The 27590-nt window shown below is 43.6% G+C and overlaps 1 protein-coding gene across 1 annotated transcript in view; it reads left to right on the top strand.

Moving 5' to 3' along the window:
* The window catches only part of LOC309340658 (uncharacterized protein), a 36375-nt gene extending 10042 nt beyond the window's left edge, over nt 1-26333 (top strand). The window contains exons 9-21 of the mRNA XM_081859542.1: nt 2961-3064; nt 3555-3653; nt 6923-7051; nt 13524-13753; nt 15802-16040; nt 18214-18362; nt 18443-18571; nt 19396-19557; nt 21755-21875; nt 22840-22970; nt 24633-24792; nt 25120-25223; nt 25874-26333. Of these exons, the coding sequence (XP_081715668.1) occupies nt 2961-3064; nt 3555-3653; nt 6923-7051; nt 13524-13753; nt 15802-16040; nt 18214-18362; nt 18443-18571; nt 19396-19557; nt 21755-21875; nt 22840-22970; nt 24633-24792; nt 25120-25223; nt 25874-25974 (1858 nt within the window). The 3' untranslated portion in view covers nt 25975-26333. The remainder of the gene's footprint in view (nt 1-2960; nt 3065-3554; nt 3654-6922; nt 7052-13523; nt 13754-15801; nt 16041-18213; nt 18363-18442; nt 18572-19395; nt 19558-21754; nt 21876-22839; nt 22971-24632; nt 24793-25119; nt 25224-25873) is intronic.
* Nucleotides 26334-27590: the final 1257 nt, after the last annotated feature.

The raw sequence follows: 27590 nt of genomic DNA, 5'->3' as shown, positions 1-27590 counted from the left end.
GGGTAGACCTTGGCTCAGGCATTGGGCGTTCTCCCTCCCCAGTCCCCAGCCGGGGACCTAGGGAGCATCAGGGTTATCCAGTGGGGGGGGGGATGGGCTGGCTCTGGAGAACATATGTTCAAGCAGAGATAGCCGCCCCCGTTACGCCGCCGCCGCAGGGGAGAGCAATGACGACCTTTCGGCGTACGGTCAAAGCCTCCCTTCAGAAACCCCTTTAATGGGGAACCCTGGTATCGCCGCCGCAAAGAGGAAGATGGACTAAAGGATTCCGCCCAAGGCCTGATACCGCCAAAGTTGTGATGTTTTGCTACGGGAAAGGCGAAACCTGCCAATGCAGGGAAATTCCTTTCCGGCCCTTTAACAGCGACCTTAACGTAGCAGCACCCGCATACCTGTGAAGAAAAGTTAACCTGCAAAACCTGTGAAGAAAAGTTAACCTGCAAAATAAGACATTAACTGAGGGTGGGTAGGGTGGGAGAAGCTCTGGAGCCAAGTGAGGATTCCCAGGTAAGATCCTCCCTCTATTGTGTGGGCAGGTAATCCCTCCCCTACCTGGCCTGGTCTCCTTGGCAACGCTTCCCCCAGGTGGGATTGGACAACTGACTGAGGTAGGCGGAGACCTCCAGGTATCCCACCTGAGGGAAGGCAAAGCCAAGCCTATGCTGTTGGAGCCGCTCCAGATCTAGGGCTGTGCGCGTCCACGCAAAGGGCGCCCCCCGTTTTAGAGGGGGGAGCGGTCATTCTGAAGTTCCAAATGAGGGATGGAACAGTCTGTTTTCAGTCTGGTCGATTTTGCCAACATTTATTCATAAGTCTGTCCTGCCCCATTTCCACACCTGTCTGTGATTTTTTTAAAAAAAAATGCATAGATACAAAAAATATTCAACTGCAAACTAAAATATGTATTTTATCACAAAATGCCTATTAAATGCATATTTAAATAAGTATTTGATAATAACACACATATTTATTTATGGATTTAAAACAAATTGTAGAAATGGGAATTTCAGTGTACACTTTTCTAACCCCATTTTGTCCTAAAACATGCATTTTTATGCATTTTTTTGAGCTGAAACTATTGAAAAATTTGGAGAAGTGTGAAATATGAAGGATAACAATATTCAGATCTGTATATCAGTCCAGGATGTACAAATTAGGTTGGGGTCTGCTTAAAAATACAAACGGAAAACTCTCTTTTCCTAATGTGTCACTCTTAAAGTGTGGCCACTATATATTAATTTACTTGCATATATATTTTTTCTCGCTTTCATTGAGGAAACCCAAGGTTACAGATTTGATCTGTGCGAACATATCCTAGTATTCAAGAGGAAGCAATAGAGGCTGCATACATGCCATATATTTAAAACACATGTAAAACACATGATGCTGTTGTTGTTTGTTATTTAGTAGTTTAGTCGTGTCCCCATGGACCAGAGCACGCCAGGCACTTCTGTCTTCCACTCCCTCCCGCAGTTTCGTCAAACTCATGCTGGTAGCTTTGTTCATGGCTTTGAGAACACTGTCCAACCATCTCGTCCTCTGCCGTCCCCTTCTCCTTGTGCCCTCCATCTTTCCCAACATCAGGGTCTTTTTCAGGGAGTCTTCTCTTCTCATGAGATGGCCAAAGTATTGGAGCCTCAGCTTCAGGATCTGTTCTTCCAGTGAGCACTCAGGGCTGATTTCCTTCAGAATGGATAGGTTTGATCTTCTTGCAGTCCATGGGACTCTCAAGAGTCTCCTCCAGCACCATAATTCAAAAGTATCAATTCTTCGGCGATCAGCCTTCTTTATGGTCCAGCTCTCACTTCCATACATCACTACTGGGAAAACCATGGCTTTAACTATACAGACCTTTGTTGGCAAGTTGATGTTTTTAAGATGCTGTCTAGGTTTGTCATCGCCTTTCTCCCAAGGAGCAGGCGACTTTTAATTTCGTGACTACTGTCACCATCTGCAGTGATCATGGAGCCCAAGAAAGTAAAATCTCTCACTGCCTCCATTTCTTGCCCTTCAATTTGCCAGGAGGTGATGGGCCCAGTGGCCATGATCTTCGTTTTTTTGATGTTGAGCTTCAGACCATATTTTGCACTCTCCTCTTTCACCTTCATTAAAAGGTTCTTTAATTCCTCCTCAGTTTCTACCATAAAGGTTGTGTCATCTGCATATCTGAGGTTGTTGATATTTCTTCTGGCAATCTTAATTCTGGTTTGGGATTCATCTAGTCCAGCCTTTCACATGATGAATTCTGCATATAAGTTAAATAAGCAGAGAGACAATATACAGCCTTGTCATACTCCTTTCCCAATTTTGAACCAATCAGTTGTTCCATATCTAGTTGTTCCATATCCAGTTCCAACTGTAGCTTCTTGTCCCACGTAGAGATTTCTCAGGAGACAGATGAGGTGATCAGTCAATGAAACAGAAGTAGATGTTTTTCTGGAACTCTCTAGCTTTCTCCATAATCATGCGCATGTTTGCAATTTGGTCTCTGGTTCCTCTGCCCCTTCGAAATCCAGCTTGCACTTCTGGGAGTTCTCGGTCCACATACTGCTTAAGCCTGCCTTGTAGAATTTTAAGCATAACCTTGCTAGCATGTGAAATGAGTGCAATTGTGCGGTAGTTGGAGCATTCTTTGGCACTGCCCTTCTTTGGGATTGGGATGTAGACTGATCTTCTCCAATCCTCTGGCCACTGCTGAGTTTGATTCCCCCAAAGAATCCCAGGAAGTATAGTTTGCTAAGGGTGCTGGGAATCATAGCCTATTTTCATAGTCACAATGTTTTCCGATACATTATTTTCGTACGTCGTCCCATTTTTTAATGGTTCTTTCCGTCAATCCAGTTGATGGCCTTGTTTATAGAAATGAGAAATTTCATTAGCTTCATATTTCCGTGAATTGTGAATAAAACCTATGCTAAAGGTTGTTTTAGCTTCAAGTAACAATGCTTGTCTTTGATCAGGTATGATGAAATTAGACAAAGCATGGAAACAGGTTACCCAAGGCTGATAGCCCAAGATTTCAAAGGAGTTGGCAAAAAGATTGATGCTGCTATACAGCAAAATGGTAAGTAAAGGAATAAATTGGTGCCTTTTTTTAATTGTAGAAATAAGATTCACCTGGAACTCAGCATGGCTTAAAGAATAGTCTAGGATCTCATATATTGTGTTATTAAAATGTATTAATTGCTGTGTTGTTTTAATGGATTTGTTTTGATGCATATTTTAAAGTTGGTTGAGCTTTTTTGGGTAAAATCACTGCCGATGTCCAGATTTTCCCGGACATTTTTAGTGATTTCTACTTTGGCAACCTCATACTTACTCAGCTGCCGATTCAGGCATTAAGCACTACATTAATTTAATAACAGCAGGAACCATTGTAGACATAGCCTAAGACTGGACTTTCTCCAATTTTACAATTCTGCCTGAACTTCGATACAGTCATGAAATCATAACTTTCTTTTTTTTCTTTCCTTTGCAAGCACAGCTCACTTCTTCTGAAAGAGATTTGTTATCCCGCTTTTTCATTTATCCCTATCTCTTTTCTCCTTTTTTAGGGTACATCTATTTCTTCCGGGGAAGACGGGTGACTCAGTTTGATCCTCGGAGTAAAAGCGTTGTTCCGCCCATTCGAAAGAGCAACAGCTGGCTGAACTGTTAAAACATCTAATGAGTGCTTTCTAATTATTAGTTAGCACTCCTGTTGTGCCTAACCTTAATTTATAAATAGCAATTCCTCCATTATCTACTGTCAGCTGATGAATCAACAATGGCACATGGAATTATCTTCTCACCCAAACGCACAGAAATTTTGGCTGAGTAAAACGTGCCCTAAATGTGCTTATGCAATCTACTGTGTTGTAACAGATTTGACTCTGCTTCTTCTATAAAAGACTTGTTATGAGGAACATCACTGTGTGTGTTTCCTTTGTGATTTTCTGAACCGAACACCACATATAGATTCACAACCAACCTACTAAAACCAGTGCTAACTTTCTGAAGTCAGAGAGGAAGAGGTTCAGCCTTTTGCAACTCTTTGATCGGATTCACATATTTATGTGCCTCACTGGATTGGTCATCACTTGATCATCACCGGATAACTCAGTATGGAATTGCCATCTGTAGTGTTATCTCTTTGATGGCTCATTCACTCGTGAAATAATAATAATAATAATAATAATAATAATAATAATAATAATAATAATTTATTTATACCCTGCCCATCTGGCTGGGTTTCCCCAACCACTCTGGGCGGCTTCCAACAGAATATTAAAAAACAATAGTCTATTAAACAATAAAAGCTTCCCTAAACAGGGCTGCCTTCAGATGTCTTCTAAAAGTCTGGTAGTTGTTGTTCTCTTTGACATCTGGTGGGAGGGCATTCCACAGGGCGGGTGCCACTACTGAGAAGGCCCTCTGCCTGGTTCTCTGTAACTTGGCTTCTCGCAGTGAGGGAACCACCAGAAGGCCCTCGGCGCTGGACCTCAGTGTCCGGGCAGAACGATGGGGGTGGCGATGCTCCTTCTGATATACTGGACAAGGCCGTTTAGGGCTTTAAAGGTCATCACCAACACTTTGAATTGTGCTCGGAAACGTACTGGGAGCCAGTGTATGTCTTTCAAGACCGGTGTTATGTGGTCATAGGGATGGGGGATAAATTCAATTCAGTTCACATTTAAAGATGAAGCTACCTAATTTGCACTTTGTGAAACTCACAGTTCTCTGGATTTTGCAACACAGTTCTCCAACCAAGTAATGTGTACAAAAATGCATACACTGGGGTAAAGTGTGCAAAAAAAAGAATTCACATACAGGTGGAAATGTGCATGTTTGTCCAAACTGCATACAAAAACATGCTTATTAGGAGAAATTTGTGTGACTGCAGGATACATCAGGCTTCTCCACAACTGAGCAAAATGTGGGTTCACACCTGCCTGTCTCCCCATTGATGTAGAAGTATCCATATGACTTTCTCTTCATCCCATTGTTTCCTCCTTTAAATGTGGGGTTTCTTTTTTTTTTTTAATAATAATATTTATTGAACATTTTCAAATATAACAGAAAAAAGAAAAGAAATAAAACATCCATTTTATAACCTTATTTTCATTAGCATCTTGCCAGGACTTCCCCACCCCACCCCCTCTTGTATTCCAATTCCTTCAAATAGATTCAGCAAGTTCTTACCCCAAATTTTAAACTTATTATAGTTAACCCAATGTTAAGAATGTTTTTCCATCCCCTAAAATCGACCCCGCTCCCTTCCACGAGTTCCCCTCTTTAATATGCAGAACAGATTAAAATAAAAGAAAATAGAACAAAAAATAAAATATAATTTAACCCCCTTTGGATTCCAAGTTTCCCTCCCCCCTTTCCCGGTTGCGTTCCCCAATGTCCATCAATGCCTGTTGTCATCCTGGAGATCCCACATCTAGGCCGAAATCCTTCACAAGTCCACTTTGCCGTCTTTTTAATAGTCTTTGCTGTCTTTTTAATCATCTTTAGTTTCAAGCGTCCAATCTTGGAAAAGCTCTATCTCAAAAAGGTCCATTTTTTCCATCCAGATCTCTGTATTTAAGAGTAAAAACTCCAATTTTGTTTCTTTAGACCTTTCAAATCTGGATGTCCCAAATGTTCCCACTTCCAGCTTTGTCCAATTCTTGTTGTTCATGTTGTTCTTATTATTCTCTCTCCTCACTTTCCTCTAGTTTCTTTTCCTGCTCTCCTGCAAAAATGTTCCAATTCCAAAAGCTTCTAAATCCCCTACAGAGGCTTTGTTATTCAGGAACAAAACTTTACGTCAAGTCCCTTCCATTCTTCAATAGATAAATCTATTGTCTCCTTTAGTGTAGAGACCTCTGTAGACAAAATAGTGTTCCATTTCTGCAGTTTCCCAGGAGATAAAAAGTCCAATTCAAATTCCATGCCAGCAATACTTGTAGTGTCCCACAGCCATCTAGAGGGATTATAGTAACTCAGTTTCCTTCCAGATCGCACCCAACAGTCAAAGTAACTTGTTATTCCTTGTTTTAAACAATTTATATCTAATTTGTAACAAATTAGATATAACCGGCAAAGTCCTCATAACAAAGTTCTCTTTTTATTCTTCAGCTTTGACAGCTCCTTTGACAGCTGTCAAAGCCTCTGTTTCTCCTCTCCCAGCGCTCTCGTGGATCGCTCCCGGTTCCCGGGGGGGGGGGTTTGCATTTTAGCTCACGTTCTACTTTTCTCCTCCAGCCCAGTCTTATAATTTTCCATCGTGAAATTAGTGACTTTATCAAAACAAGGTAGCACTCAATCTTAGTTGTTAAATCCTTTGCTTTAAATCCTCTACGACAGGGGGGAGACTGACTTCCTTTTTGCACCTCCCCCGCTCGCTCCGAATTTAATTTTTTTTCCCTTTTTAAGTCCAGTTTCCAATTACTCACGGGTTGTTCTTTTTAATCCGAATTTTCAATGGAAGAAGTCAGCGCTCTCCGCCAAATGGCATGCGGCTTCGCTCGGTAGGGGAAGCGGAGGACTCATAGCACCACACACACCCCCGGCACCCGCTCCGTAGCCTTTAAAAAGGCTCCTTCGCGGGTCGGGGGGCGCAAACGGTGCCCGCCGAGTCACCATGCCCATGGGTTTTAGCGCCCATGGTTTTTGAGGGTCCCCGCGATGCCGACGCGGTAGAACCCAGCCCCTGCCGAGCAGGCTCCCTCCAGAGCTCGGAGGGAGTCCGCCATTCGGCGATGGCGCCAACCCGGAAGTCCTCTAAATGTGGGGTTTCTCCATTCTTGCAGAGTCCAGAATCCAGAGTTGCAGAATCAAAAACCAACAACCCTACATATAAAGGTGGAGAAATCTGGGACAGCAATGGAGCAAGACCCACATTTTTCTCCAGTTTGATCAAGGCCATCTCCTTCCTGAAGCCTTTCTCCTTAAGGCCTACAGTTTGAGGACAACCTGTGGAAATTTGCTGGTGAGGGAGACTCCCCATGCAACTGCCCTGCTGTTTCTTATTCTAACTATGTCAGAATATATGTCCTGGTGTTAAAAACGCTCAACAACTTTGGTAGGCCCTCAAGCATGTTCATTCATCAAATCTGGCCCTCTTTCAAAAAAAGTTTGGGCACCCTTGAACTATGTCATCTTCAGGGTTGATTCCTCATACTGAAAAAGACAGCATGGTTAACTGGCACAAATTAACACATGGTCATCCCCACACACATAGTTTTCTTCTTTAGCGGCCTTCATGAATTGTTGGCTGAACTCTCCCTATTATCGAAGTACTACTTAATATACCCATTTTCCACAGACCCAGAGGCTCTGGGAGAAGGGAGATGAACCAGTCATACAACACTCTCCAGTTTAGCTGCTCTATCTCACTGGGCGGCCAGAAGGAGCAATGGGGTACAAAGGATTGGTTTCCCCAAAGTGCACCATGGTTGTGTATGGCGCATGCCATTCAACCCGGGACAGCACTTGGTAATCCCAGACTGCACACATAGCCATATGTTTGTGTGTGTGTTCAGATCCTGATAACTCTTTTTTAAAAAATTACCTGCCAAACCAAAATTACTATACTATATAAAATTACTATACTATATACTATATACTATACTATATAAAATTACTATAACAAACAACAACATCGTTTTGAAGTTCAGGGTAGAGGGACAAACATTTGACGGGGGAAAGCCGGAATGTGAATTCACCTCTCAGGAATGGGGTAGGGTTGCCATATTTCAAAAAGTGAAAATCTCCTCCCAAAATGAAGCTTTTACGCTATTTGTAATGGAAATTTGCCCCCAAAAATCAACACTTCCAATATGGTCTGCCATACACCCAGGTTTTCCCGCACATTTAAACCGATTTCCGAAAATGCCACCCGGACGCCATTTTTGATGGACGAATCCCGGCTATGTCCAGGAGATACCGATTGTATGGCAGCCCTAGAATAGGGTGGATCCAATTCAGATCTAGTAAAGCTACATAACCAGATTCAAATTGGGGTTCTCACTCTGCTTCCAACGTCTCAGGGAGGGGTGTGTGTTAAAAATCATTACCTTAAAGAGGCAGGTAAGAGGGAGGAGGAGAAGAGGAGGAGGAGGAGGAGTAGGAGGAGTAGTAGTTTGGATTTGATATCCCGCTTTATCGCTTTATCACTACCCAAAGGAGTCTCAAAGCGGCTAACAATCTCCTTTCCCTTCCTCCCCCACAACAAACACTCTGTGAGGTGAGTGAGGCTGAGAGACTTCAGAGAAGTGTGACTAGCCCAAGGTCACCCAGCAGCTGCATGTGAAGGAGTGGGGAAGCGAACCCGGTTCACCAGATTACGAGTCCACTGCTCTTAACCACTACACCACACTGGCTATCCTAAGGGGTCCTTTCTCGGCTGCAGATAACAAGCAGAACATAATTTGTAGCTAGACTGCATGGGAAAGGGAAGGGGGAAAGGGGAAGAGGAAACCCGTGGGCAAATCATGAATTTCAGGTGTTCCAACTGAGCACTAAAAATTCACCCACACCCACAAAGGATTTCATATGTTTGACCAAACAGCCAGGGTGTGTGTGTAGATGAAGACATTGCTCAGTCCCAGTCCAGCAATTCTTAAAATAATGGAAATGTGAGGCATAGGAGATGCTTACAGGGGACCATTTGAAGGTGGGCAACGGAGGCCCCACATCTCCTATATCCACTAGATCTACTTTGCAAATGCTCTCCCAGGACCCTGATCTCCCGGTTAGGTTCATTTCCAGGCAGATTTGGAGACTGACTCAGCTTCTTAGAAAAGAACCTGCGGGCAGAGGGAGAGAATAAGAAGGAAGAACAGTGCGGAAGGGAATTTGGTAACGTGAATTGTGTCTTTCCGCATTTCAGTAGGAAGGCGATGTCACAACACGAAGCACTGATGTGTAATCTTATCTCGTTTACAAGCAGCAATTATGACATCGCTCCATGTCAGTGGCTTACATTCTTTGCCAGTTTCCACTGTGGGATAAACATCAGTATGGAGCGCACACCTCCTCTTGAGGCTATGTGCTTTTCAACATGCCTCTTTGGTGACCTGAAACTAATGAAAAATTGCAAGAGCGGATACCTACCTTGAGAAGAGAAAAGCAGAGGAGGAGTCTTCATGGAAGAGAAGGCTATCAGTCGCTACAAGTCATGGTGGCTATGCTCTGCCTCTGTGGCTGGAGGCAATAATGCTTCTCAGCACCAGTTGCAAGGGAACACAGGGCTGTTGTGCTCATTTTCTGCTTGGTTTCCCACAAGCATCTGGTTGGCTGTTGTGAGAACAGGATGCTAGACTAGATGGACCATAGGCCTGATCTGGCAGGTTCTCCTTATGCTCTTATGGAAGAACCAGTGGAGAATGAAAGGTTGGCCAGGGCCAAGCCCAGAAACCCTAACAAAATATGATGACACTGTAGCAAGAGCTGCCATAGGATCAGGGAACACACACAAACACATATATTTCAGAGCACTTTTAGTCTGAAAATGTTCACGGGCAAACACAATGTTCTTATGCACTTAAAGGCCAGTATAATATGATATAATAAGACGTACATTTTGTAATGTTCTAGAGGGGCCTTTCCAACAAGAGGTCTGCAGGGTGGCAACATGGGAAGAGGCATTTTAAGCTGTGGCTTTCCATTTGTGGAATAGTCTCCCTGAGGAAGCTCACCTGGTGCCTTCATTACATATCTTTAGGCATCAGGCAAAAACGTTTCTCTTCAACCAGCCATTGGGCTGATTAACATTCTAGGTAAAGGTAAAGGGCCATTAGGTCCAGTCATGAACAACTCTGGGATTGCAGAGTTCATTTTGCTTTATTGGCCGAGGGAGCCAGTGTACAGATTCTGGGTCATGTGGCCAGTGGGGATTCAAACCGCCAACCTTCTGATCTGCAAGTCCTAGGCTCTGTGGTTTAATCCACAGTGCCACCTGCATCCCGATTAACATTCTACGGCACTTTAAATGTGTCTCTGGGAGGGGAGTAATTGCTTTGTTTTGTTACATATTTTGTGTTTGCATTTTGCATTTTTATGTTGTGAACAGCCCTGTGGTCTTCGGACGAAGGCCAGTATACAAATTTAATAAATAAAACAAAACAAAAGTCACACCAAAGTGACTTTCTCATTGCACCATCTTGATTCAAAATGGCGCTGGGAATCCAAAGGGTGAGGAAGTCTGCCACCCCAACCTCAGGACACCTTGTGCTGAGTTTGGCAATGATCTCTCAAGAGATGTCCAGAGCTATGGAGAACAAATGGAGAAACCAGTTCCCAAAATATGTTACTGCATATAAACAACAAGTCACATTCTGCTGATAAATTTGTGTTCTACTCCACGGGAACAGGATGGTGGTGAAGCAAGAAGCTTAAAACAGAGCACAGATGTTGCCTCGTGGTGATGAAAGTTGCAGCAAGGGAATTTAGTAACAGGCAGTTTTGCAGACGATGGTGAACCTCCTCATCCTTTTGAGGTTCTGAGAACTTCATCTCCTCCTAGTACCTATAGGGCCTTGAGGGGAGGCAGGGATGGGGAACGTATTGCCCACTAGAAGTTGTTGGATTACACCTCCGATCAGCCGCAGTCAGCATTGTCAATGGTCTGGTCTGATGGGAGTTGTAGTCTAACATCAAGTGGTAGGTCCTCTGCATGGGGAAGATGGAGAAATGCTATTGGGTGACAGAGAAAAGGCAGGACTACTCAACAGCTACTTTGCCTCTGTCTTCACCCAAAAGAAAAGTGATGCCCAACCTGGTGATAAAAGAATAAATGATGTAAGGAGGGAGCTGCAGCCCAAGATAGGAAAAGGGGTAGTAAGGGAACACCTAGCTACTTTAAATGAATTCAGATTTTCGAACTGGTGGCTTCAAGTTGCAAGAATGGAAATTCCAACTAAAAATTCGGATAAACTTTCTGACAATCAGAGCTATTTAACAGTGGAACAATCTCCCTTGGGAAGGTGGTGGACTCTTCTTCTTTGGAGGTTTTGAAGCAGAGGTTGGACAGCCATCTGTCATGGATGCTTGAGTTGAGATTCCTGCATTGCAGGGGGCTGGACAAGATGACCCTTGGGGTCCCTTCCAACTCTACAATTCTATGATTCTATGATCATTTGGAGGGTCTCAGGTTCCCCATCCCTGCTGTACAGGAACAGACAACCTCCTGCTGACAACAACTTGTTTTGGAATATATGAGTTTTGAAACATGTTTTGCAAACTTACTAAACAGAGGAAATGTCAGCAATTTGTGGTTGATGGAGGATTTCCAGAAGATTAGTACCAGCTCCTGGAGTGGGAGGTGAGCTGGAGAAAGGTCTTCTCCTCCAAGGGGCACACTGGGGACACCTAGTTAGCTTCTGTGGGATTAGACGGACTTCTGGTCTAATCCAACATGTCTCCTATGTAAAATTAGCTACCTTTGTCATATTCCTTCCCTCCCTCTTTTGGTCTCAGACCACATACAGCCTGGATGTGGAACAGCAGTCGGGGACCTTTTTCTTATGGTGCACAGGCACATTCTCAGGCGATAATCCTTTAAAGGACACATCATCATCATCATCATAATTTATTATTTATACCCCGCCCATCTGGCTGGGTTTCCCCAGCTACCCTGGGCGGCTTCCAACAAAACACTAAAATACAATAACCTATTAAAACATTTAAAGCTTCCCTAAACAGGGCTGCCTTCAGATGTCTTCTAAAAGTTTGGTAGTTATTTTTCTCTTTGACATCTGGTGGGAGGGAGTTCCACAGGGCGGGTGTCACTACCGAGAAGGCCTTCTGCCTGCTTCCCTGTTACTTGACTTCTCACAACGAGGGAACCACCAGAAGGCCCTCTGCACTGGACCTCAGTGTCCGGGCAGAACGATGGAGGTAGAGACGCTCCTTCAGGTATACTGGACTGAGGCTGTTTAAAGGTCAGCACCAACACTTTGAATTGTGCTCGGAAACGTACTGGGAGCCAGTGTAGGTCTTTCAAGACCGGTGTTATATGGTCTCGGCGGCTGCTCCCAGTCACCAGTCTAGCTGCCGCATTCTGGATTAGTTGCAGTTTCCGGGTCACCTTCAAAGGTAGCCCCACGGAGAGCGCATTGCAGTAGTCCAAGCGGGAGATAACCAGAGCATGCACCACTCTGGCGAGACAGTCCGCAGGCAGATAGGGTCTCAGCCTACGTACCAGATGGAGCTGGTAAACAGCTGCCCTGGACACAGAATTGACCTGTGCCTCCATGGACAGCTGTGAGTCCAAAAAGACTCCCAGACTGCACACCTAGTCCTTCAGGGGCACAGTTACCCCATTCAGGACCAGGGAGTCCTCCACACCTGCCCACCTCCTGTCCCCCAAAAACAGTACTTCTGTCTTGTCAGGATTCAACCTCAATCTGTCCATCCATCCTCCAACTGCCTCCAGACACATGCTGACAGTGGATATGGCGCACGCCTTCTCTCTCTCTCTCTCTCTCTCTCTCTCTCTCTCTCTTCTACCAGTCCCTTCCAACTGTTTTCCCTTTCCTTGCCACCTATAGGAAATTAAGCTGAACTGGGGCCCCAGGTTGACCACCTCTGGTGAACAGGATACATGGTAGGGCACAGGAACAAGCAATGGGTGAGGAAAAGCTGGGATGAAGACTCATTCTTGGGTGCTATGCTATTTTGTATGCCCTTCCATTGGCTGGCCTTGAATACAAGCTGCAGGTTTTCATTTGCATGTGTGAGAGAGTACATTGTTTCAGTAGTGAGTCTGCAGCAGAAATTCACCTTATTTTAGACACATATACTATCTTCTTTCCCATATCAGCTTCACCAGAAACCTGTTTTTTCCTGACTTGCTTCAGAAGACATTTGTGCAGAGCGCTGATCGGCCTGCCAATCTGTCAATCATGAAACCACTTAACATTCTCACAGTGAGTCTGTATGCAATGCTGATTGTCTGACCTTTGTATCAATCATGAGATCTGTACTCAAAGTAGATCTTTAAGGTGGGGGGGGGAGACATTTGCATTTATGGCAACGTCTAGTCTCAGCTTCAAGACAAAGAGGCTTACTTCCTTGGTCGTTTTGTGGTTTTATTTTATGACTTTGATTTAAATTGTACTTGTTTTAATTGTGACATTTGGGGGGGGCATTTCACGATGATGACGTAGGAACAGGAGGAGGACAAAGTGTGCTTAGATTGCTTATGGGTTAAAACAGCCACTCTAGAGTTGCAAAAACATTTCCTGTTTTACATCTTCATCCCAAGCATACCTTCTTGTTAGCAAGTGTCACAAAAGTTGGACACAGTTCTTTCATTGCAAATATGCTTGTCAATATGGTGTCAGGCTGCTAAAGAAGCTTATCAGCAAGTCGGTTGTTGTGTGTGTGTGTGTGTGTGTGTGTGTGTTGGGGGTTTTTGGGGGGTGGGGGAGTTTGCAGAATATCATTTATTAGCTGCAACAAAGGGTTACAAAATCAGGCTTTTTGAGTTTACTTGCATTGTGACACCCTCTAGTGAGCCTTATGTTTTCTGTTGCTAATCAGAGCAAGATAAACTGTGAGTCAGTCCACAGCTGGCTTTATGAAACCTAAAGCAGAAAGGAGCCTGAAAGTCAGAATTACTGCAGGAGCAGAATATGCCACCGACCTGTCTCACAAAGCAAGACCACCCAGCTTTAAGATGACGAGTCTCTTGCTTGTCCTACTGTCGGTCACGTTTTCGTACGGATTGCCCATTTTTTCAGGGAAGCAAAGTGAAGAACAAAAAAGACAGCTTGCACAGGTAACAAACGTGATCAGCCCCTGAGAAACTCTAAGGTCATTGCTAGTGCATGCCTTTCTGATTCTAATTCCAGGGCCCTTCCTGCAGCGGCAAGGCTTGAGCCTAAGGATACTTCTGGCAGGTCTTTGGGGGAAGGGGCTAAGACTTGCGTGGCCGATCAGGAACGGCAGTTCTTCTGAGGTAGCGTGGTGTCTAAGAAACGGAGCTGCGAATAAGGAGGTCGCTGCTTCAAACCTCACCTTTGTGATGAAGATGATCTGCAGCAAGCCACTATCACCCAATCTCACTCCCTACATCTGCAATATGACAATTATACTGGATTAATTTGTTGCAGAGTTGTTGTAAGAGATTGTACTGGAAGCACTGTGAGTCCCTGAAAGTGCTCAGCATTGTAATCTGTTGATGTTGATTTGAAGAAATTATTGAAGGACTTTCTTTACTTGCGCCTAAGTGCTGAAAGGTGATGTGTGGGCTGGTTCAAATTCACCTGAGCCTCTTTAGCTAAATATCTTAAGATAATATAATTAGAATTACTTGCAAGCACCAAGTAGGCCTAGGGTTTGAAAATGTGATGTGTCAAATATTGTGTTAAAGTTAAAAATGAAAAGAAAGTAAGGTGTTAATTGACCGAGTAAATTTTATGGGGAAATAGTTTGGGAAAACTGTTACAATGATTTATATGAAAACTCAGACGGGGGGTTCGAGGAAGTCACCTAACAATGTTAACAAAAGTGGAATTATCGGGTTAAATGTTCGTTGGTTTGTTGGTTTGTTTTATTTTCTTTTTTCTATCTGTTATAAATTTGGAAAATTAATTTTAAAAAATGGAAAAAACCAACAAATGTCAACTGAGCCTCGTGATCTCGGTAGATCATAGAATCATTAAGTTGGAAGGGACCACAAGGATCAACTAATCCAACCTCCTGCAATGAAGGAATTTTTTGCTCGATGTGGGGTTCAAACCCGCAACGCTGAAATTAAGAGTCCCATGCTCTACTGACTGAGCTATCCAGCCGATGATCAGTCCACTGTAATCTCCATCCTTCTTTTGCGCTAGATGATCATCTATACTACAACCACTTCTAAGCAGAGCCATTATTTTCACCCTCTCTCCTTTCCTCATTCTTTCCCTTCTTTTTCTTTGTGCTTTTTGTTCGGGGACGATGAGGGCTAGATTCAAGTCTTTCAGATTTTCTCAATGTTGCACCTAGATTAAATGATTGGGGGGGGGAGGAATGCCTAAATAAAATACAACTGGGGGGATTATTCTTGCGGGACCCTTTCTGGTATTATTGCCTACCTTGAGACTTTGGAGATAGAAAAGGTTAAAAATGAAATAATTACTGTATAATAAAGTCCCCCTTTTTGGCAATCTTGCTCACTCACCTGCAAATAATTCCTAGTCACCTATAGTGACCAGGCAGGTGATTGATTGACTGAATAAATGACTGATGTGAGCCATTAACCACCTTGCTGGTGGCTTCTGTCACCCACCCTTTGTGATCATGGAAAGACAGACTCCCAACCGTTTAGGCTATAACCCATTTTTGTACCCATTTGCAAGGCTGGTATAATAGACCAAAAACCAAACTTTTTTACATGATTTTTATTGTAGAATTTTATGTACCGTTCCTGTAAACCACTTTGATTTTTTTAAAAAAATAAATGAAATAAAATGTATAAATATGTTTATAAATAATAAATGTATCCTAAACAACCATGCGGTTATTGTTGATTTTATGCTGTATTTTTTTCTTAACATTAGCAGTACAGAAATTTTTTCCAGTTAAATAAATTATAGACACTCATGGTTAATAATAATAATAATGATGATGATGATGATGATGTAAAATCAGCAGAGGTGATCAAATAATAGCTAGAGAGGATTTATTTATTTATTTAATATTCCTAAGAAATTGTTATTTTTTCCTTGGAAAATGCAAAACTCTTCATATTCTAATGCAGAAATCACAACAGGTGGTGGTGGTTGTTTTTAGAAGGCCCCTTCCCAATCCTGTAGCAAATTTACTATTATCTCTTTTTATCAGGAATATCTAAATCAGTTTTATGAGCAGGAAAATGAACCACAACAACGAGGCTGGAAAAGCAATAAATCTTCCTTTGTGGAGAAAATCCAACAAATGCAAGAATTTTTTGGACTGAACGTAACTGGAATGATAGACACTGACACCATGAAAGTGATGGAGCAACCCAGATGTGGCGTACCTGATATTGGACAGTACGTCCTGGCCCTTCCTGGGTGGGAGAAAACCAAGCTTACATACAGGTAACAAACAATGTTGGGTGGCAGTTGGGATGAATCACGGGAGGCGTGGGAGATTCCTTATTCCAAATGGTAACATGCACACCTAGGGTGGATCAAGACCAGGAATCCCCAAACTTGGCCCTCCAGCTGTCTTGGGACTACAACTCCCATCATCCCTAGCTAACAGGACCAGTGGTCAGGGATGATGGGAATTGTAGTCCCAAAATATCCGGAGGGCCGAGTTTGGGGGTGGCTGATCCAGACACTTCAAAAAAACATGATTCAGTTAAACACGTTGTAAACTTCATACAGGGTAATCCCATTGGCGAAAGACGGGACTCCACAGTGCCATCTGGTGCTGTGCTTTATCTTTATGAATGTAGTTGAGTCCAGAGTAAAGAACAATAGCCAAAGGAACATGGGGAGTTGACTTATACTGAGTCAGACCACCAACCCATCTAGTTCAAAATCATCCACACTGGCTGGCAGTGGCTTTCCTGGTTTCCAGGGCCGCATCTACACTTGTGGTTTAGAACGTTAAAAATGTGTTATTAAAATGGGACACCAGAGGGTGTTTCAGAGCAGCAAGCCACCAGCAAAGGGAAACTGCATTAAACGTTATAAGAATGCTGTATCTACAGTTCTATATGGAGATGTTGGGGATTGAACCTGTGAATTTTGTATGCAAGGCAAATGCTCAACCACTGAGCCACAGCCCTTACCCAGCCTGTGTATTTAAGATGCCCTTCAGTGCCCTACTTAAACTGCTTTGGAATGGTGTAGTGGTTAAGAGCGGTAGTCTCGTAATCTGGGGAACCGGGTTCGTGTCTCCGCTCCTCCACATGCAGCTGCTGGGTGACCTTGGGCCAGTCACACTTCTTTGAAGTCTCTCAGCCCCACTCACCTCACAGAGTGTTTGTTGTGGGGGGGGGAGGAGAATGTTAGCCGCTTTGAGACTCCTGAAGGGGAGTGAAAGGTGGGATATCAAATCCAAACTCTTCTTCTTCTTCTTCTTCTTAGACTTGCTTTCCATGACTATTGCTTCCATAGTGGAATCAACCCAGGAGAAGGGCTCGGTTTCAGTGGATTTTGACATGCTAACCTGGTCTTGTGAATACACCTACGTAAATTAATTAACTATCTGTTCCTATGCATGTTTTCTTAGAAGTAACTTCTGCTGAATTCGATGAGTTTTACGCTCCAGTAAGTGTGTTTACGAAGCAGGGCTGGCCCAAGACATATTGGCATCTGAGACAAACTATAAAAGGGCTCCCCTTCCTCCCCACCAGGGAAGAAGGGGTGAGTGGAGATCTACATTGGCAACAATGATGGAATGAAGATCTATATTGATATCTGCTGCCCTGTGGTCGCCTGACTTTGCCTCCTGGTGGGCCAGCCCTGCTACAAAGCTAAAATCCTAAGCACACAACTGCTTGGGTAGCCTAGGGCTTGCTGATTGGAAGGTCAGCGGTTCGAATCCCACCCATTGCTCGGACCCAACTCCTGCCAACCTAGCAGTTCAAAAGCATGTCAAAGTGCAAGTAGATAATTAGGTATCACTCCGGTGGGAAGGTAAATGGCGTTTCCATGCGCTGCTCTGGTTTTGCCAGTAGCGGCTTAGTCATGCTGGCTACATGACCCAGAAATACTGTCTGCGGACAAACGTCGGCTCCCTCGGCCAGTAATGCAAGATGAGCGCCGCAACCCCAGAGTCGTTCGCAACTCGACTTAACTGTCAGGGGTCCTTTACCTTTTTTTAAAAAAAATGCATAAGATTGATTAGTAAGACTGCAATAATTAAACACATTTACTTGTGTATGTGGACTTTCATCTGATTAAAAATGCATAGGAACAGACAGTTAATCCTGCTGGCTGTATCAGGACGTAGTCAACAGAAAGCTGGAACATGTACAAAACCAGTTAATTGCAACAAAATGTCGGGGTGTGTGTGATGGAGACCAGCTTAAATTCATCACATTTGATTCAACAACAACAACATCAAGTCATGTGAATTGGGCCCATATTCTGGAACTGATCAAAAGTGAAATCTGGCAGAAATCAAAAGCTGCTTGGCAACTTCTCCAGCCCATCTCTGAACTTAAATAAAATCTTCAGTTCTTAAAAGCTCATAGTGGATTGTGACATAAACGATAAAGATGAGGGTGAAACCATTTCTTGCATTTTACTCCTTTAGGATTGTGAATTACACCCCTGATATGAAACAAGCTGAGGTGGACACATCTATCCAAAAGGCGTTTGAAATTTGGAGTACAGTGACTCCTCTGACTTTCAGCAGGGTTTACGAAGAGACAGCAGACTTCTATATTGTGTTTGTAACTGGAGGTAGTATATGAGATTCATTGAACTCTTTCCATTGCTATGGCAGTACATGAATAATGACTCCTCCCTATGCTTTCAATCAGCACATGGCAACTGTCCTCGGCGTTTTGACGGTCCTCTGGGAGTCCTCGGTCATGCATTCCCCCCCAGTGACCCCTTCCGTGGAAACGTCCACTTAGATGACGACGAAAATTGGACTGCCAGCTTAGTCCGTAAGTTGAACAAGGGTGCTTGCAGAAATGATGGCTCCACGTAGGGTTGATTGGGGTGAGGTGGGGAACCTCAGGTCTAGAGGCCCAGTGTAGCCTTCCATGCCTCTCTCTCTGTACCACAGGGCTCTTTCTTCAATCCTTGAGAGAAAACATAAAGTGAAACTTAAATAAGAAAAAAGGAGATTTTGTTGGGCAGCCAAGCACAGCCTTCAAATAGGAACCTTTAGAATTTTCATTCCCTCCTTAGTTCAGGTTAAAGGTTATAAAAGGTAAAGGTAAAGGGACCCCTGACCATTAGATCCAGTCGTGACCGACTCTGGGGTTGTGGCGCTCATCTCACTTTATTGGCTGAGGGAGCCGGCGTACAGCTTCCGGGTCATGTGGCCAGCATGACTAAGCCGCTTCTGGCGAACCAGAGCAGCGCACGGAAAGGCCGTTTCCCTTCCCGCCGGAGCAGTACCTATTTATCTACTTGCAGTTTGAGGTGCTTTCGAACTGCTAGGTTGGCAGGAGCAGGGACCGAGCAATGGGAGCTCACCCCGTCGCGGGGATTCGAACCACCGACCTTCTGATCAGCATGTCCTAGGCTCTGTGGTTTAACCCACAGTGCCACCCGTGTCCCTGTTAAAGGTTATACTGAAATGCAAATCCATAGCAAATTATGGTATGCATTATAAATACATTTTAAATATTTGCTATATTTTCCATCTTCATCCAACCAATCGCGGACACACTTACTTGAGAGTAAGACCCATGGAATTCAGGCAGAACACACGTCAGGCTGCACATGTAACTTGTCTTTGCACACTTGTTTCATCATTTAGAATTCAACCTGATGCTTGTTGCTACTCATGAGATTGGCCACGCCCTCGGCCTTGCACATTCTGGTGACCCAAGAGCACTGATGTTCCCCAATTACAAACTCATGGAGCCCATCGATTTCCCACTCACCCAAGATGATATTGATGGCATTCAGGCCATATATGGTAAGACAAGAGAAGAAGTCCAAAACATAACCAAGAATCCTAAGTTGTGTGTACAAATGTTTTTTCTCCAGTGAGTTGAAAAGGACAGTTGTGTGTGTTTGTGTTTGTGTGTGTGTGTATTTGTATGTATGTGCTTGTGTGTTGGTGTACACACAAACACACAAACAGAGGGTAGGGCATATGGGTACACTTGCCCAGGTCTTGGAAGAAGAAGAAGAATTTGGATTTGATATCCCGCTTTATCACTACCCAAAGGAGTCTCAAAGCGGCTAACATTCTCCGTTCCCTTCCTCCCCCACAACAAACACTCTGTGAGGTGATGAGGCTGAGAGACTTCAGAGAAGTGTGACTAGCCCAAGGTCACCCAGCAGCTGCATGTGGAGGAGCAGGGAAGCGAACCCAGTTCACCAGATTACGGGTCTACCGCTCTTAACCACTACACCACGCTGGGTCCCTGCTTTAGCTCTTGGAGGGCTAAACAATCCAGGGCACCCTCCCAGGGGCCTGCCGGATTTACGCTCTCATGTCAAGAACAAGACTCCCACCCTGGGCCTCATATAAGCTCTGCACAGCCTGCTTCCACTATTGGAAGAAAACTTGTGGGTTAAGGTGGATGGCTTCTGCGGTCACTGTAGCAGCACTGTTTGAGCCAAATGGTCAGGGGCAGACTCCAATCTTTCAAATTTTAGTGGCACCCTCTGCAAGGCCAGAATCCAGTGCCCCCACCCTCCCATTCTTCTCAATTCACTATGCCATGGTTGTGGTGTCCTGTGGCACCCCCTAGGCTCTGAGCCCAGTGTGGCAGAAACGCCCTAAATCTGCCTCTGCAAATGGTGAAATTCCAACATGTGAGGCTGAGTCACATGGCCACATGCACACTGTAACTTTAAAGCACAGTTTGAACAGTCTCCGTCGGAAGGTTGTAGACTCTCCTTACGTGGAGGTTTTTAAGCAGAGGTTGGATGGTCATCTGTCATGGATGCTTTAGCTGAGATTTCTGCATCGCAGGGGGTTGGGCCCTTGGGGTCCCTTCCCTCTCTATGGTTCTATGAAGCACATTCTTTCCCTCAGAGAATTCTGGGTGCGGCAGTTTGTTAAGGGTTACTGGGAATCACAACTCTCTGAGGTATAAACTACAGAGCCCAGAATTCTTTGAGCTAGAAAATGTGCTCTAAAGTATGTGCGTAGCCTATGAATTATTTGAAGAGCAACTGTAATCAACAAATTACGCTCGTAGGACCACAAGAAGTTTTGTAAGGAGAAATATACGAAGTGTTACAAAGTAGAAAAAGATAGAGATATTGGTTACGAGTTTGAAATGTAATAGGGAAGATGAGAAACGCATATTAAGAGATTAGATTGGAAAATTTTCAGACAGGATTGATGGAAGTCAAAAATTTGAATAAGATGTAAAAGTATGTTTAAATGCGGTTGAAAATGATATGTTAAAAAAACTAATAAAAAATTATATATATATAAAAATAAAGTATGCGCATAGCCACAATCCATCTGAGAGGAGGAGCTGCTGGTGGTCCAGCATGTGAGCTAGAAACATAAAGGTAAAGGTAAAGGGACCCCTGACCATTAGGTCCAGTCGTGGGCGACTGGGGTTGCGGTGCTTATCTTGCTTTATTGGCCAAGGGAGCCGGCCTACAGCTTCTGGGTCATGTGGCCAGCATGACTAAGCCACTTCTGGCGAACCAGAGCAGCGCACGGAAGCACCATTTACCTTCCCGCCAGAGTGGTACCTATTTATCTACTTGCACTTTGAGGTGCTTTCGAACTGCTAGGTTGGCAGGAGCAGGGACCGAGCAATGGGAGCTCACCCCGTTGCGGGGATTCGAACCGCTGACTTTCTGATCAGCAAGTACTAGGCTCTGTGGTTTAACCCATAGCGCCACCCTCATCCCATAGAAACACCTTGTGCAAAACCTCAAATTCTGTTAGTCACGATGCTGCAACTGTCCAGCCTCCTGCACTTATTTGCCTGCTTGAGAGGTGACAAGATAAGCCCAAGTTCAAATCCCCATGACGAAGCTCCCTGGAGAGCCTCAGGCCAGGTACAATCTCTCAGCATAACCTACTTCGCAAGATTGTTGTGCAGATAAAATGAAGGAGGACCACATCTATCACCTTGAATTTAGGGGAGGAGAGGTAAATATTGTCGGCAAGAGGTTGAAATGCTCCTTATTTTTAGGACCATCGCGAAATCCACCCAAAAAGCCAGTGAAGCCATCAATCCCTAAGGCCTGTGATCCAAAAATGACTTTTGATGCCGTCACTACGATGAGAAGAGAAATCATTTTCCTACGGGGCAAGTAAGTACAAACACCCTTAGTATCAGTTTAAAAACTGAAGTTTGCATTTGCCCCGCGGCCTGAATATGCAGACAAGTGTATGGATGAACAGCTGTAGAGATTCTTCTAATTAATTAAAATCATCATTATAGAAATGCATGTAATTATGTTGAATGGAGTATGTGCGTATGAAGAAAATGCACTTATAAATGACACACACACACCTGGAAGATGTAACCCAGCAGGAACCTTGTCCATGAGGGATGAGCTGGTAGTCTCACTGCAACTATGTCCCCAAGTACTTTACCTTTCCCTTTAGGAATAAATTGTATCCATTCATTCATTCATTCATTCATTCATAAGAGCTGAGTGGGGACTAGACCCCCTCCTTGCCCTTGATGACACTAGAGCATGGACTTGGGATAGGAAGTTGACAGCTAATCTTGATAGCTACTTAGCATTCACAGAATGCATTTTTGGTGTCTCAAAGGCTTCTTGTGGTAGCTGGACTTGCTGAAATAGTTGATAATTCCATGTCCCCCACTCAACCTCAAAGGACCAGATTCAAAGCGCTGGCACACATTCTAGAATGGACTGCAGGAAAAGGTGCAATAATGCAACACTCCATTGCTAAGCGGGATCCTTAAAAGACCACTCTAGGAGCCAGCCAGATGGGCTGCAGAAACACCAAACATCTGTGTTGTCCTCTTCACTAAGAATTATTTTATTATTATTATTATTATTATTATTATTATTATTATTATTTACAATCAGGTAGGTAGCAGTGTTGGTCCGACACAGTCGAAATAAAAAATTAAAAAATAGTCCAGTAGCACCTTAAAGACCAACTAAGTTTGTTCTAGGTATAAGCATGCACACGAAAGCTTATACCTAGAACAAACTTGGCTGGTCTCTAAGGTGCTACTGGACTATTTTTTAATTTATTATTTACAAGACAAACACAAAATAATCCTATTCATTTCAGGCACCTCTGGAGAGTGTATCCCAGTCATTCAGAAGTTGATTTTGAATCGATTTCTACCTTTTGGCCTTCTTTACCATCTAACATCCAAGCTGCTTATGAAAATATGAAAGATCAGCTCCTCTTTTTTAAAGGTAAGCCACCCTGAAATTATCCTTATTTGTCTTGTTGAAAGTAGATTAGATTAGATTAGATTAGATTAGATTAGATTAGATTAGATTAGATAAATTTATTGTCATTGTCCGTATATACACAGTATACACAACAACGAAAATCAAACACCCAAGACCGGATTCACATACACATTTGCACGTATCTCCAACACTCTCATCCTATTCAGACATAATCTATTAAAACATACATAATCCAGAATATAGTTTCTGCAACTGGTACTCAGAAGCCTCCAAGGTGTTGGCCACTGTTTCCCACAATGGCCAGTCAGATGCCTATGGGAGATCTGCGCCAACAGGGTGCAGGGCATGTGGGCAATATCCCTTTCCTTACGTGTGATGCCCAATTGGGCACATGCTGCCCTTGAACTTGGGAGGGGTATACAGCCATTGACTGGGAGAACTATTCTACTCTGGAGTAGCGGTAAGGACTGTAGCTAAGCAGCAAAGCATCTGTTTAGTGTGCAGAAGATTCCAGCTTCAACCTCCATCATCTCCAGGTTGAGTTGGGAAAGGATTTTCTGTCATAATTTCCACTCAGCCAAGCTGATAAAGCTCATCTTCTGGTCGAGTCCTTCAGAATCGCCCTCCGACGAAGAATTAACGACCTGAGCCTTTGATAAGGCCTCAGGCACGTTCCCCCATTCAGCAGAGTTTCCAAAGCAGCAGAAGTGATGAGGTTTATGGCTACATCGCTATGCTTTATTTCTTACTACGCAGACAGCAAAGAAATATACATCCTCTCTCTATGAAAGCAGAGAGCAACTGAACAAAGGAACAAAGGAGCAAAGGAAACAGGAAACCACTAACGTCACATCCGTCTCCCTTCTCCCGTGAGACTTCCAATAGCCTGGACTGTCTCTGGAATGTAAACAGAGCCTTGTGACTCTAAGCAGCTGCTCAGTGGCAAACAGAAACTAACATTTTCTGCCTGAAACCTAGAGAGTTAGGCCAGTCTCTCTTATTTTCACAATAGCTGGACTAGCTAATCAAGGAGAAAAGCAAGAGATGGAGGTTTTATTCTCCTATGCCCCCTCTGTCCATCTTATTAGCAATGTGATTGGTAGGACTCGGGGGGGGGAGTTCTCCTGAGGTCTCCTGCTCTTTTTTGGGAGGTGACAAGCAGGGACTTTGCTAGGTAGGTGAGAAAAGGACTGTGAGCTTTGCATATGCTCATTTTAATGCATCATTGGCAAATTGAGATGGCAAGTGGCTGAGGTCTCCCTAGTGTGTGCCCAACACTCAATATATAAAGACCCAGACCCAGCACAAAACATCTGAGGTTGGGAGAGGAAGTACCTATCTGGCAAGCTGGGAAGGGGGAGCTGGGAATCTCTCTACAGGCTGGATTTTGATCCAAGCTGGAGAAGAATTCTGGCCCTTGTAAATCTCCCATGTATGTTCTCCAGGCCATGTTCAGGAGAACTTTGCTTTTTCCTCAGCAGACCAACTCGTGCATACGACATCCCCAGGAAAAAGAGATAGAATAAGCCTTGCTCTCTAGAAGATGTAAACCTTCTGGAACTGATTTACACTGTTTTGCAATGAGGCCATTGGCATCTATGTGAGCTTTGTTAAATGAAACCAGAAACTCTTTCACACGACATTTTCCACCTGTTCGAACAGATAATCACTTCTGGGTCTTTAGCGGATTACAGATGCAGCCTGGCTACCCCCAAACCATTGACCATTTGGGCTTCCCACAACATATTAAGAAAATTGATGCAGCTGCTTTGGATAAAAATACTGGGAAAACCTATTTCTTCGTTGGTAACAAGTACTGGAGGTAAGATCTCTGGGGAATGTATTTTGCAACAGAGCATGGACAGATGTTGCATTGGGCTATCACAGGGAATGTTCTCCAAAGTCCTAATAGAGGGTAGTTCAGAATATATCAGTGACCTCACCATGTTTTCTGTGCTTGTGCTAAGAAGGATTTTAGGAAAGGGGAGTGGGGGGGAAATAGCGGCCAAAACAGAATTGATAAAAACGCTATATCTTTACATACTATATGCCTTTTGTTCAAATTTTTTAGGATGATGTGCTGAACTCACCTTGGTCAGGTTCCCTGCCTGATGTGAACGAACTCATTTTATCAAATTGTCTTCTTCAGATATGATGAAAACAATCAATCCATGGACAAGGGCTACCCAAGAAAAATAAGAGAAGATTTTCCTGCAATTGGCCAGAAGGTTGACGCTGCCTTTCAGCACAATGGTAAGGGGACTTTTCTGCATAACTTAACACGGGTTTGTGCATAGAATCATGGAGCTGGTTGATTTCATAGGGAGAGAGAGACCTGGCTGCTTCTCTGTAGTGACATTCACGTCATCAGTAAAAAACTAATGATACCAGGTTTGCTGATTCTGACAATTTGGTGGCATCAAAGCCCATCAGCCTTGAATGTTTTCAGACACCTTCATGGGATAATTGCATTGCAAACATCACCACACAGTGGAGAGGAAACTTGATTTGCTAAATCCATCAACCTTCTCCAGCACTGGGAAATTCTGAAGACAAACAAAGGCTGGATCTAGACACATCAGAAAAGTGTTTCAGGAAAATGCATTGTAAACTTTATTATGGGAAATCACGTTGGTGAAAGCCGGGACTCCACAGCGCCATCTGGTGTCCCAGTGTTATAACGCATATAAAGTGCTTTTTCTTTACTAATGTAGCTGAGTCCACAGTTACAGCCACAGGAGCAATTTGCAAGGAGTTTAAAATTCTATTTTCTTGCATTTTAAACCCCACCTTTCTTCTGTCATGGTCCCCAAAAGTGTCTTGGAACATTGCCTCTGCTGTCTTGACACCAACCCTCCTTAATATAAATCTGCTATAATAATACAATCTCCTTTTGGTTCTAGGATCCTTCTATTTGTTCCGTGGGTCGAAGCAGTGGCAGTTTGATCTGAATGTGAAAAGAGTGATTTGTGTCATGAACAGCAACAGCTGGTTTAGCTGTTAGCATTTTAAAAATATATTTCCTATAAGGGAAGAAAACATTAACATTTCTGCCAGGACATCAAGAGTCGAGTACATCCAGAACTATGCAATCTTGAATTCTGTCTTCAAAACAAAATGCCTTTTTCAACAGTCTGTATTTAATCACTATACATATAAAACAGTGGCAAGTCTTTAACTGCCTTTTTATAACTGTGCTAATGTATCTTCCTGAGATGTGCTGTGCAATCCTTTATATATCTGCACAGGAGTAAACCCCATTGATTTCAATGAGACTTCCTTTAATATCAGTGTGTTTAGGCTTGCAACTTTAATGTGTTTACATTTTGAATGGGCTTTCAATAAAACCGGTTCACTGTTACAGTCTACGTTTAATGTTTTTTGAATAAGAGGAAATCTAAAGTACTAAATTCTGAAGGGACTTTTTTTAAAAAAAAAATGAAATCAATTTACAAAACTGCTCTGACATATTACACAACTTTTTCAGATAAAGCACAGAATCCTTGCATTGCATAATGAGAAATGCAACTGTTCAAAGGGAAGAAAGGAAATGTTATAGGAAATTAGAGGTTGGGGCAGCTTTCGGTCATAAGTGATTCAGTTTGTACTGGGAAAGTTTAGCAGAGAAGACACACAAGGGAAGGATGAAAAGACAGTTCAGAACAAACACTGCGTATGTATCTGAAATATGCATGGTGTAGAACGATCCTCTAATCGCTTTCATGTGCTTCAAGGAACAATTTTCAGGGGCTCATGGCTGGATCAAATGAACAAGAGTGCCTTTATCATCAAGTTTCACTAAGGCAAGTACACCCATTCACACTTATTGACTGTGGATCAGTGGCTGCCATTCTAAGTGGCAGATATTGCAAAGCAGTGAGGTGTTTGCATACGTTAGGAAACTTTCAACACCTGAAAATGGGTTGCTATAGTGAAAATTACCTAAACCCCATGGTAAACTAAACATCGTGTGGTTAACAGCTGTGCATTGTGCAACAGTTTGGAACAAGGTCCCAATCCAGCTAAACTTGCCGCAACTCATGGGAACATAGGGATGCTGCCTTATCCCTAGTTAGACCATTGGTCCCTCTATCTACTTGGAGATGCCTGGGATTGAACCTGTGACCTTGTGCATCCAAAGCAAGGACTCTGCCACTGAGCTATGGCCCTTCCCTTCCTCACTCCTGCCCACGTCTACCCAGAACCAATCCCTGTTGAGTTCAGTGGGGTATGGGATTAGAGCCTTATTCCCCCCTGGAACTAATGGAACAAAACTTGAGAGGTTCTCAAAGCAGCTTACAAAAGACTCCCAGGCTAAAACTGCACTCAAATCCGGCACAGGAGCAGAAGCTGCATGGTGTCCATATGGAACTGGGATTCTTCAGGCGCCTACCAAAGTCTTTTGAGTCAGCTGGATCTCGCTCAGCCTGCGATGGAACTGCCTTGCTGGCAATTGATGGTTGCCAATCAACACATCCCTCTGGGGTCCTCTGAGGCAAGGGAATAAGGCTAAGCAGCTGGATCCTGCTCAGCCCATGATGGAAGCAGCTTCTGTTGCTGACAGCTGGCAGGTAACAATTCATCTGGGGTAAGGGAGTGTGGCTGAGCAGCTGGATCTCA

This window comes from Podarcis erhardii (assembly GCF_964252035.2).
Source record: "Podarcis erhardii genome assembly, chromosome: 4".
NCBI lineage: Eukaryota > Metazoa > Chordata > Lepidosauria > Squamata > Lacertidae > Podarcis > Podarcis erhardii.
Note: the sequence above shows the minus strand (reverse complement) of the source record. Positions and strands in the feature narration are given on the sequence as shown.